Below are 13643 nucleotides of genomic sequence, written 5' to 3' on the forward strand. Positions count from 1 at the left end.
TATCCATCCAGTGTTTTACTGTGCATCTGTTTAAAACTGTTTCATCATCCGACTGATAACATCTAGAATTTTTTGTGCATCTTCAAGGAATACTGATCTATTTTTAATGATGCTGGAGTTATCAATAATGAGAGCATCCAGAATATGTAACACCACAAGAGATATTATTAGCTAATATCAACTGCTTCAATTGCCACATGTACACTGTGTACAGAAGACTATTAAAATCAATAGAAAATAATGATACTTTCAAAAGGCCATAACTGAATTAAGAACTGGTGGAAAGGGACATCTTCAGATTAATTTGTGTATGATTTCAGTCACTTAGACTACTTTAATAAAGTAATGTGGCACCATTAATGCTTATACTGAAATTAAAATTTTTATGTACCAGAAAATTAACAATCATTTCCTCATCTAAATTTACAACAATCAGGATAAAAACTTGATTGAAGCCAGTGTTTATCATAGCCAGTGTTTATTATAGACAGTGATTATTATAGACAGTGATTATTATAGACAGTATTTATTGTGTTTATTATAACCAATGTTTATTATAAAACAGTTACACATACTTCATTCAAATCAATTCATAATTAATTGAGATGAAATGAAATGGGGTTTAACGTCCTACTGTTTTGCTCCGAACTGGGCTAATGAAGACGGGCATACGCCATACAGTGTGCTATGAGGGAAATTTTTGCCCGGACAGCGGCACTACGGCCTACTCTTACATCGAATTCCAGGCATTTCCGTTCAAAGTTGCAAATATAGACCTGCCATAAAAACAATTTTCCCATTTGTCTAAAACAATCTCAATGTGTACCAAACACAATGACATCACATTGACTAACGTTTATTGAGAGTGTGTAGTCCTTTACAACTACATACATTCAAATTACACAAATCAGTTGATGGGGGTGTGAACCCATTTACACTTGAATAATTACTCAATCCTCTATATATCTAGTGTAATAAGATAAAACAATTAACTACAGAATAATTTTTTTTTATATGAAATCAGCGAGACAACACAGTATAGCTTACTAAATGAGCAGCTTAATTCTAGATCATATTAAGAATTTGTCATAAATATGCCAGAACCAAGACAGTTGCCATGGCCTTTTTGATCAGAGAGAGAGACAGAGAGAAAGAGAGAGAGAGAGATGGGGTTTAAGTCCACTTGACACAAACTAGGTCATTTTGGGACTAAATTTTATTTCAATTATTAGCTTGCGCGTAGGGTTCTTTAGCAGTGGGAGAAAACCAGAGGACCCAGAGAAAACCCACGAGGTTGGACAGGCAACCCTACTCATTGTCACGTACAACCAGGAAATCGAAACCACGTCAGTTGACTCAATGACAGACATTATGATACAACCCTAGCCAATTGGTCTCCCCTCACCCCACCCCACCCCACCCCTCCTTACAATAAAAGGTTCCTGCTTAAAACAACTAGAAGGGTGGGAAATTGTTATTGATTTCGCAAATATAAACAGTAATGAAGTGACTATAAATAATGTTGGGTTTTATGAAACAAAATGTTTTCCAGTATTATTAACATACATGTATAAATTTAGATCATCAATATGTTTTATTTTGTCTGCTTCCATTGATATGGTACTTCTTAAAATGAAGAGATTGAAATGTGAAATAGCTGCAATAACTGTAATATGACAAGAGACAAAGAAGGCTAGATGTTGGGTTTGACAAAAAAAAGTGGGTGCGACACTGACCCAGGGGGGCGGGACATGCACCAAAATCAATAGTTGCCGTCCTTAGGCTATAAGGAATACATATGCAGAGATTCAAGCTGATCCATTCAGAATTGCGGCCTGTATACAATAAACACAAAAATTGAGCGTGGCTCTGCCCCTGGGGGTCGGGACATACACCAAAATCAATAGTTGCCGTCTTTAGGCTATAAGGAATACATATGCCAAGATCCAAACTGATCCATTCAGAATTGCGGCCTGTATACGATAAACACAAAAATTTTGAGCATGGCTCTGCCCCTGGGGGTCGGGACATGCACCAAAATCAATTGTTGCTGTCCTTAGGCTACAAGGAATACATATGCCAAGTTCCAAGATGATCCATTAAGAATTGTGGCCTGTAGGCAACACACAGACACACAAAGGTACAATACCAAGGTACTTAGGCATAACCTTCAATTTGGGGAAGATATCACCAAAAACATATGGAAACTGAAAGCTCAATGACTCCGAAAAAGATTTCTAGAATTTCCCACACAGTGGAATGACTCCTTAATGAAATCAGGGTTGCATATATATAATACTTTTTTTTTCAGGCTTGCAATAATTTCTTGTTTTACACTACTTTGCATCTAATTATTATTATGGTACTTTCAATTTTAATTAAAAAGCCCAGCAAATGTATATTCAGATTAGATAAGTCTGATCATAAAATGAATAAAATATATACATAAATAAACCTGCAGGTGTAAAATATTGTCATTTGTTAAACATCATGATTAATAAATACATGTAACATATGTTGAAAGTTAATCTAAATATTGAGATGTTATCTTTTGTCACATCAGCTCTATAAACTAACTTGTAATATGTACATGTAATACTATATTGATACTAGAACTGCGACGCAGTAATGACGGGTTTCGCCGGTGCCATGTCACCCTTCAACCTATGTCACTATCAGTACCAATGAAACCATTAAACAGGTTTCCACATAAGCATTGCACACATCAAATAAAATGGACGCAGAATCAATCAAATCCAGCAATATCAATTCATTTTATACATTTGTTACATGTAAGTGTACAGTACTTCCGGTGATAATGAAAATGTTCAATTAGTTTTATGAAATCAGAAATGGCAAAAGGCATCACATGGTGAAAATTTTATGTAAATCGAATAATAATTGCCACTTTTATAGACCAAAAACCTTGAAAAGTGACTTGTAGAAAATCGTCTATTTCTCTGCAACCTTACAAGTTAGAAACCATTTTTTGGTATCTGTATGATCGTGGGGGTTCAATCTATTTGTTAATTGGAATATCATAATTCTAAAAACATTACAAATCAGACTCATTTGAATAAAATATCTGTTTTGAAGGCTAAAAATACAGTTTTTGCCAAAATGACGTTACTTCAGGTGATATTGAAATCTTTAATTACTTGTATGAAATCGTAAATGGCATTAAGTATCACACATTGAAAATATTATGAAAATCGAATAATAATTGACACTTATATGGACCAAAAACCTTGAAAAGTGACCTGTTAAAAACCATTTTGTGATATCTATATGATCGTATGGGTTCGTTCTATTAGTTGATTGGAATCAAATTTCAAAATTTAAAAAAAAATAACAAATACGACTCATTTAACTATATTATTGGTTTTGAAGGCTATAAATACAGTTTTTGCCAAAATTACGTCATTTCCATTGACACTGAAAATGTTAAATTGGTTTGACCTAATTAAAGTTGACATTACGCATCAAATGGTGTCATTTTTATGAAAATCCAATAATAATCGGCTCTTTTACAGGCAAAATAGAGTAAAAAGTGACTTAGGCAAAATTGACCATTTCTCGGCAAATACTTATATTACAAACTAATTTTGACATAGATTCTCTTCGTATGGATTAATGCTACAAGTTTATGAAAGTTGCGAAGAAATATTTTGAAATATGAAAAGCCTGAATGGGTTGTAAATAGCTCATTTTTACACCTTTAAATCGAAATGGCGCAAATACAAAACCAAAATTAAAAAAAGCGAGTCTTATTTCTGTGGTTTTGAGTGCAATGCAAGGAGGGGAATTCTCCCTGGGCAACAACATTTCTGCTTACTCTTCAAAGAATTCCAACTTCCAACCAAGGGATGTAACACGTCACATAGTAAAATAGAGGTTATACCCCACAAATGGTTTTAAAAATATGTAACTATGTTGAAAATTTGATGCACATCCTGCTTGTAAAAATAAAGTGCTTAGTAGACACACTTTCCTTGTCAGAACAACAGGTGCTACTTGTACTTGACTGACTGACAGGTGGGATAAATGATTTTCATCTTTGAAATTTGGATAAATACATACCGAAGGCTACAGCTTAAAACATGATTAGTTTATGCTATTTTTAATGCTCACACATACTGTATACAACAGAGAAGGCCAATAAGAATTTTCATTTTTTACAAGATCAAAAACAAAAGTTTTAGGACAGATTATAGTTTCTCGGCCTTGACGTTAGATATAAAATGCAAATAGATAAAAATGAATTTAACGATATGTGTGCTATGAGGGAAATTTTGACTAGACTGCAAATTTCAACTGTCAGATATTTTTACATGCATGCCAACAAGTACATGTGTCATGTACCCTTGGATTTTCATACCATATGAACAATTAGATGCTGTTCCTTGTCAGAAATAAAATGAAATGGGGTTTAACGTGTAATGCTCCGTCTGGGCTAATGAAGACAGCCATATGCCATACAGTGTGCTATGAGGGAAATTTTGCATTTCAACTGCCAGGGGATCTTTTACCGCACAGCCCATACTTTTTGCCGAAATTTGTTTCACTTGATTGCACAAAAACACATGAGTTTAACAACTTCACAAGCTTTTTGCATGAAACCCAAATCTAAGGCCTTTAAAATCCCAGGGTTCTCGGTTTCAAAATCAGTTGCACTATCGGTCGGTTACAAGCAGGTAAATCCCAGACAGATGTAGCCAGGCTGCTGAATGTTTCCCAGAGTATCATTTCTTGACTTTGGGATAGGTACCAACAGCGAGGTTCATCATGTGACCGCCCAAGCTGAGGGCAAACAAGAGTGACCCTATCTGCCTTGGATCGTCACATCCGGTTATGTTATTTGCAGAAACGGTTCACAACAGTGACCTCTACAGCAGCAGCAATTCCTGGACGGGTCTCAGACCAGACAGTCCATAGACGCCTACGTGAAACCGTATTACGAGCCAGTCGTACCGTTAGAACTGTTGTTTTGAACTACTCCGACACCGTCAAATCCGATTCAATGGGTTCAGACACACAGGGTATAATGGCCACAGCAACGCTGTTGAACAGTTTGGTTCAGGGACGAGTCGCGGTTCCTGTTGCAACAAGGCGAAGGTAGAGCTAGGGTAAACCGACCAAAAAATGTCACTATGCGTTTCTTTTTTTTTGGAAGAGTATATATGTCAAGTCTACATGTTCTCAAGCTATGTGTATTGTCGTAATATTTACACAATTTTTAAATGGGAATTACTATGCAAATAATTGAAAAACTTTCATCACATTGAATCTACCCTGAGATCTTATAAATAAAAAGTCACATACTATAACTAAGTTTCATTAAAATAAGATGAAAAACTGTAGACATCTAAGCATTCACAGGCTATTTTTCATATATTTTCCACACTGGAAATGAAATCTCATCAATATAAAGTCATATACAAACCGACAATTCTTGGTAAATAATGGATGAAACGACTTAATAAATTCAAGAGTTTAAAAAAAAAACTGCCAGGTAATATAAACTTCGAATTGCTATATCATAAGTATGGATAAGTAGATAAGTAGTCTTTAGACCAGATAAAGAGTACTTTTGATTTGGTAATAAATGCTGTATATGGCTTTTGTTCTTGCGAGTTGTTCCTTTAATAATTATTATCATGTATTGTATCCAACATGAAACAACAGATCACCATTACAAGACTACATGATTTCAATGAATCATCAAATATCTATTAGTAGATCCAATATCAAGTTTTATACGTCCACATTTCATGAGATTTTAAAGTTTTACATTAATGGTACATTATTCAAGAGCTAAATTTGCCTATTGCAGGTCTTTCTTTAGGTATTAAATGGTATATAAATTATTTATTAGACATTTATTAAAATGACAAGACCATAATCAACTCTCGATGCCATCAGATACTCAACATTTTAACTAGATTAGAACGTTTCAGCCATTTAATGATTTAATTTAAAATGGCGAAGCGAGGCTAAGATATACCAGTACTGTGGTTATGATAATACACAATCAATGCATACATCTTGTTTAAACTACAAACAGAGATAACTTGGCTTAGGATAATATAATTTGTATGAAAATTTCAATATATTCAATTTGCTATTATCTATTTCTGAACTATTATAGCAAGAACGACCAGCTGTTTATCTAAAACTTACATAATGCATCTTTAATATTAATATTTGGTTAGTCACTGATAATATAATATTGTCTAATCTGTCTGCAATTTTTTTAAATGTTCTACAGTTTTCAAGATATTTATTTTGGCAAGATAGTCTAAAAGAAGAATCCGAATGAACTATATTTTGAATAGTAACTTCCCCTGTCACTAAATCACTAAAACATTGAAATGTCTTAATGGTAGAATTTTTTTTAAATCTTCTTTTAAAGCTTGCCAAAATTGTTCAACTTGTTATAAAGAGAAATCGAATCAAAATTCAGAGCAGTTACATGTAGTTATTTATCCTAACCCACAAACAGTCGCCCTTCAAAATTAAAATGTAACATGTAATGGCTAGTAATTCTTGTATTTTATTCTATAATTCACACCTAAACAAATCAAAATTTAAAAGCCAATTTCATTGTTTGATATTTGAAATGATAGAGTTTATTCTTATTACAATGATGTAAATAATGAAAATATCATGTCTGTATGTAATTGTAGTACATACAGATGTAAATAAAATCTACATACACATGTATTCAAAAATGTTAAAACTAGTGGTAGTACATGTGTACTATATATAATCTGCAGAAAATTTAAAGGCATACAGATTCACACCACATGACTTGTCAATCAAATCAAAATTATATAAATATTTCATTCCGTTTCATTTATCGGTTGTTTACTCAAGTTCATCTTGTTCTAAAGCCATATTCAGTAATGCTCACAGGTTGTGTGATTGGTCAAATCCAGATCAACCTACCAATTACAAATATGTGATACCGAAAATTTTACGAAAATTCTTGAAAGGCTTTGTATATCCAGAAATTTGATAACCTTTTTTACTTAAAATGCTTTTAGATAATGTGTCCAGATATAAAAGTCAAAAGTATGGTACCTACCTTTCCATCTTCCGTTGTAATTTTCTGAGCTACGATGTGTCTATAATCCTCTTCCTTTAAATCTTCCTGTAACAGATGTCATCAGATATTGTAGGATACTATATTCTTAACATATCAAAAGTGTTGAATTAGTTACTAATACTTGAGTCTTTATACCCAAATGGAAATTAACGAAAAGTAAAATCTACCTAAACCGCAAAATCTACATAAAACACTTGCATTTACGTCAAAATAATATTGTTTTTTTTCAATTCTATACTATTAAATTATCATTTTAGAAAGAAAAAAGATGTATTATATGCAAGATGCAGATAAAGAGTTGACCATTCACGCTATAATAGTTCAAAAATAGATAATGAAAATTGAAGACAATAAAAAAGAAAGTCTTGATTTTCCATTTTAATGTTATATGGTGTGTATGTTCTAATACAGTTAATATCCAAGCAATGCGATGGTACAGAGTAGATTATGGGCTTGTCATTATTATCTAAATAATAATTTATCATTTGAAGCCAGAAAAAAGACCTGCAATAGAGACAATAGGATCCTTACTTAATTGATTAGCTCTGTTTAGCTTTAGCTCGAAATTTTAATCATTGAACTCAGTCAAGACATTCACCTAATGAACATCAACATCAAGTTTTAACATTCTACCTCAATTAAAAGCAGAGTTGTTATGTTCCAAAGTCTTGACAAATCAAATTGCTCACCGATCCTTAGCCTAAGCAGAAAATTCTCATCATCAAGGTAATGATATAATGAATCTATACTCAGAGTTTCATAACTCTCACTTAATTAAAACCAAAGTTATTGGCCCTAAAGCATCAACCAATCAAATTGCATATCTCTGCTTACCCTAAGCAGGAAATGCTCATCTTCGAAATCCATCAAGGCATTCACCTAATAAACATCTACACCAAGTTTGAACATTCTATCTCAATTAGAAGGAGAGTTATTGTGTTCCAAAGTCTCGGCCAATCAAACAACTTTTTTATCATTGGTTAGCTAACCGCGGGAAAATTTACAGTTACTATTGGCTGACAGCATGCATGCACGAATCAAACAATCTTATTTGCATATTGCATACTTTATAGTAGTATGGCTGAATCGATAACCTCAACAACCAACATGTATTTCCTTTTATTAGTGTGCTACTGAGTTTGCCATAATATACAATAAGAATAAGGAATAGTTTCACGTTGACAAAAATATTTACTTCCCATTAGATACAATAAAAATAAGGAATATTTACTTGACGCATCATTTTGCCAGCACCGAGAATCAAATTTAGCGGTGTTTTTCAGCAGGTCAGAAACAAAATTCCCATTTAACAAATATTCGAGGATTGGTTTACATGGGCATTATTTGCAGTTTGGGGGGCCGCTTTTGACAAATATGTAAAATATGACGAGAGCGATTTTATCCTCAGAGGAGAGCGATAAAAAGCTCTTCATTTTTTACGTTTGCACGAGCCGAGAAGAGCGTCAAACATGAAGCACTGGATGTGTTTTTGCAAAAGCTAATTACTTTCTAACAAAGAACCAGGAAGATGAATGCTCCTGACAGTGAATCCTTCTCGTTTGTTCTACAACGCTTTAATCAAAATAAGTTTCACCCTTGAGTAGGAAGCTTAACAGTATACTATTCAAACTATTTTGCTTTCTCTTAATCAAAGGAGTTGTATACGTGCATTTTAAAGAATGAATATTTACGGTATAAAGTATCAAAAACATCTTAAATATGAAATATCCTCACATATATTATGTACATGTACATTATGATCGCACTAATCTACATACATGTGTAATAGACATTTCTTAAATATACATTATGCAAGAACGAAATCTGCCTACTGCAGGTCTTTCTTTAGACCTGAAATGTTGTATAAACTAATATAAACCTGTAACGGTAAATATTATTAAAGATAGGTTGCCAGGCAATGAAACATACATCCACAGCAGCTAAATCGTCCGGGCAGTCAACAAGAGTTGTCGCATATTTTTACTTTTTTCGGTAATGAAACATTTATAATACATTAAAATCTGATTAAGAGTAACAACCCATTAAGTAATTATCAGAAAACCATCAGAATTTATTTGGGTTTGATAAAGTTCTGCCCCATGCTAATGTTTAGTATACAATACTTTTAACATCATGGATTTACACTGTAAATCAGGTAAAATTTAATCTTGTGTATCTACACTAATTTCTTTCACATTCGTTGAATATCAAATCTTTGTTTAAAAATTCGTAAAAATCGTTTAAAATAACCAAAAATCATCTAATTTGTACTTGTGTCCAGTTTAAAGCTGACTGATTAATTTTGATAATAGGTGTCCAATTTACAAGTATTTAATTTCCTGACCACTGTTCAAAAATTAATCATTATACATCATTAATCAATTGGGTTGTTTATTTTTTAACAGTGATTGAGAAATTAAACACTTGTGAATTGGGACACTCATTATCAAAATTGAATGGTCAGCTTTAAACTTGACAGAAGTACAAATTAAACGATTTATGGTGATTTTAAACAGTTTTTACGAATTTTTAAACAAAGATTGGATATTAAACGAATGTGAAAGAAATTAGTGCTAGATACATAAGATTAAATGATACCTGGTTTACAGTGTTAGCTGTTCAAATCCTAAAAATTCATTGAAAATCAATATACTTGTTTGTCTCAAGACCTTAAACTCTGTGTATCAATCTGAAGTCAATGGGATGATAACTTTAGCCTGTAGAGCGTCCACAAGATTTTTGAAGTGATCAAGGGCTATTACTTTGGTAGTAATTATCGAAAATCGTTGAAAATCAATATGATTCTTCGTCTTATGACGTCAAACACTGTGTATAAATTTAAAGTCAATCGGATATTAACTTTAGCCTCTAGAGCATTTACAAGGTTTTTTTGAAGTGATCAAGGACCATAACTCTGGCAGTAATTATCGGAAATCGCTGAAAACCTTAAACACAATGTATAAATTTAAAGTCAATCGGATATTAACTTTAACCTCTAGAGCGACGACAAGATTTTTCAAAGTGATCAAGGGCCATAACTCTGGCAGTTATTTTCGGAAATCGCTGAAAATCAATAAGCTTCTTTGTCTAATGACCTTTAACACTGTGTATAAATTCAAAGTCAATCAGATATTAACTTTAGCCTCTAGAGCGTTCACAAGATTTTTTGAAGTGATCAAGGGCGATAACTCTGGCAGTAATTATCGGAAATCGCTGAAAATCAATAGGCTACTTCGTCTCATGACCTTAAACACTGTGTATAAATTTAAAGTCAATCGGATATTAACTTTGTGGACGCCGGACCGACCGACAGACAGGGGGGCGACGCCAATATACGACCACATTTCAATGTGGGCGTATAAAAATGAGTATTTCTCAGCTAAGAGTGAAGTAATTTGACTGAAATTTTTAGCATATATTCCTGTTACATGATCTATTATTTAACTATTATATCGAGAACTGTCAGCTCTTTATCTAATCTTCCATAATGTACATGTATCTATAAGAAAAATAATTTATAATAGCCAGAAATGATATTATTAGTGTAGTTAAGTTGAAAAAAAATATTTGATTTATATTATATATTATTTCTCTCTGATTCATGAGGAGTCATATTCAGGGCACTCAACCAGCAATGTGTTTTAATATCTATTTCAAATTATGTCTAAATACAGGTATAAACACTATGAAACTTGCTACAACAGGGGCAAGTGCACCACATACAAATTACATGTAGAACATAAACAAGGGCATATAAAATCAGTTTCACATAGGATTACGACAGTGTTCTAATATCTCTGTAAAAGATGACTACCTTTAACACAGGATGTCTCATCACGCGGCATCAATCATTGGGTCAATGGCGTGTGCATTGTGTATATAAGACATTCTAGTTCGGGCAGAATGGAGACTTTTACTCATTTTAATACCTATTTGCAATAAATAGGAAATAATTTTTACCTACAAATCCGTCAAACGCCTTAATTTATTTTTCTAATACATAAAAAAAATGGTTTAGAATTTAATTTGTTGCAGGAAAAAAAGTTAATATTTCTGGCTTATTAAGCACATCGATGTCATCCTTATCAGTAATTATAGCGGCCTTGCGAAAATTCACTGCTGATCAGTGTGGGGCATATCAGGCACCCATATACATGTATGCTCACCATCAGCAAATTTGTCTATAAACATGGTGGAGAAAACTTGGGGATTTGCCATGAAAGAAATTCTGAATTTCGATAAGTTTCTTCCTAATGACCAAATGCACAATTGCAAAGCGAGAACAGAAATCAACAACTGCTGAATATTGATAGAGTTTGTCTTCTAATGCCAAATTTCAAAGGAATCCATTAAAAACTGTTGTGCTCAGAAGGTTTTTGGCAAAGGGGATAACTCTGGAAAAGGGTTTGTCTTCTCATTACCCCAATCCAACATTTTCCACCAAAACAAAGATACCACTCAAAGCGAGAACGGAAAGTCGCAAATGCTGAATATTGATAGAGTTTGTAAGTCTAATGACAACAGTGCTTCACACCAAACTTGAAAGGAATCCATTAAAAACTATAGCCTCTATTGTGCTCAGAAGGTTTTCGATAAACAGGGTAAGTCTGGAAAAGAAGATCAGATACCGGTACAAATGAATTGAATATCAATAGGTTTATCCTCTTATGACCCCAACATTTTCAACTAAATTTGAAAAGAATCCGTTAAAAACTGTAACCTCTACACATATATATAGCATTCACAAGATGGAGGATAGTTTTGGGTCATCGTTCAGTTTTGCCGCTGAATGTTTATTTTACCGCACGATGTTAGATTCGCTGAACGGCATTTAAAAATACTGTAATAAGTGTTAGTTTTAGTACTGACCTGTTGCGATATGGTGAAATATTTTTCAGGATTCATACGACGACTGGTATCTGTATGCCATATTTTTATGCGCGAATATCGACAGGAACCGAGATCTTTGGGTTATAAACTTACATTTCAAGTTTCAACAAAATCGGATAAAAATTGTGACCTCTATAGAGTCCACAAGCTGAAAATATGGGCATATAAAATCTCTAGATATAGCATTCAGACATAAAAATAGTTGTATCTTAGTATTGAATCAAACTGCATTTCATTCAATTCTTCAAAGATAGGTTGCCAGGCAATGAAACATATGCCCTCAGCAGCTAATTCGTCCAAGCAATTGATAAGGGTTGTCTGACAAGTTTTGTCGAATATTTATTCTTTTGCAGGTAATTTCAAACAGATCTGATTATGAAGGTTCACAAGGTTCTACAAACTGAAACAATGGCCTTAACTCTGGAAGTAATTCACAGAAATTGTTGAAATTTGCCAGGCTTTGTCAAATAATGCATATAAATTTCATATAAATCGAATGATAACTTTTGTCTTTCCAATGTTTACAACATGGTTCAATAAAGTAAAACAAGGGCCATAACTCTAGAAGTACTTGATGGAAATTGCTGGTATTAAATCAGATTTTTTCATTTCACTAATTTAAATAATAGAATACAGACCATTTAATAAGTTTTGTTGTTCGAGAATTCACAAGGTCCAACAAAGTGAAACATGGGCCATAACTCTAGAAGTAAATAATGGACTTTGCAGAAATTCAATCGGCTTATTCGTTCCACTAATTTAAATAATACACATAAATTTCATATACAATCTGATTTTAACTTTTGTCATTCGAGCATTCACAAAGTTCAACAAAGTGAAACAAGGGCCATTACTCTAGAAGCTGAAATTCAATAGGCTTCTTCGTTTCACTAATTTAAATAATGCATATAACTTTCATACAGATCAGATGATAAATTTTGTCGTAAGAGTGTTCACAAGGTTTAACAAAGTTAAATAAGGGGCATAACTCTAGACGTAATTAATGAAAATTGCTGAAATTCAATAAGCTTCTCAATTTCATAAATTTAAATGATGCATATAAATTTCATACAAATCGGGTGATTACAAAGTGAAACAAGGGTCACTATCAACATAATATCAATTTCAAATCAATCAATGACAAATGTAGCTGTTAGAGTGGATGACGGTCGTTTAAAAAGGCAATAATTTTTCACCTTTGGTCCTAGATCTGAATGCTCTAATAAAGTATCTCGTATTCCCTTCCTAATACACTCCAACATCTGATATCTATGGTGATCTATATCCACTTCGACAACACCTTTACGACTCATCCGTTTACGCAAACGTTTCCATGCACTGCTTCGTTGTTTGACTGTCGATGCTCGACTAGATTGGCTTGTTTTATCCATCTCTGTCATCTCCATGTTTCTGTTATTTTATTTTACGCCACTCAAAAGTACTTATGGCTGTAATAATAAATACATAAATGATTTGTAGAAATTGAAAGAAGCGATATATATGTACAGGCAATAATGTGGTCGGATAATTGATCTGAGAATTTTGTGGATTTTCAATGTAGATATGTGTTTGATTTGATCCAGAGCTTTCACTTAAAAATTTGGTCAGTTATTCAATTTTTACGGTATTGTGATTATCTCCCTTT

The 13643-nt window shown here is 33.1% G+C and overlaps 1 protein-coding gene across 1 annotated transcript in view; it reads right to left on the reverse strand.

The window, feature by feature from the left end:
- The window catches only part of LOC126807782 (phosphatidylinositol 4-phosphate 5-kinase-like protein 1), a 36837-nt gene that overhangs the window by 17200 nt on the left and 5994 nt on the right, over nucleotides 1-13643 (reverse strand). The window contains exons 2-3 of the mRNA XM_050532612.2: nucleotides 13195-13446; nucleotides 7088-7153 (exon numbers count right to left, since the gene is read on the reverse strand). Coding sequence (XP_050388569.1) covers nucleotides 7088-7153; nucleotides 13195-13404 — 276 coding nt within the window. The 5' untranslated portion in view covers nucleotides 13405-13446. The remainder of the gene's footprint in view (nucleotides 1-7087; nucleotides 7154-13194; nucleotides 13447-13643) is intronic.

This window comes from Patella vulgata, chromosome 1 (assembly GCF_932274485.2).
Source record: "Patella vulgata chromosome 1, xgPatVulg1.2, whole genome shotgun sequence".
NCBI classification, from domain to species: Eukaryota; Metazoa; Mollusca; class Gastropoda; family Patellidae; genus Patella; species Patella vulgata.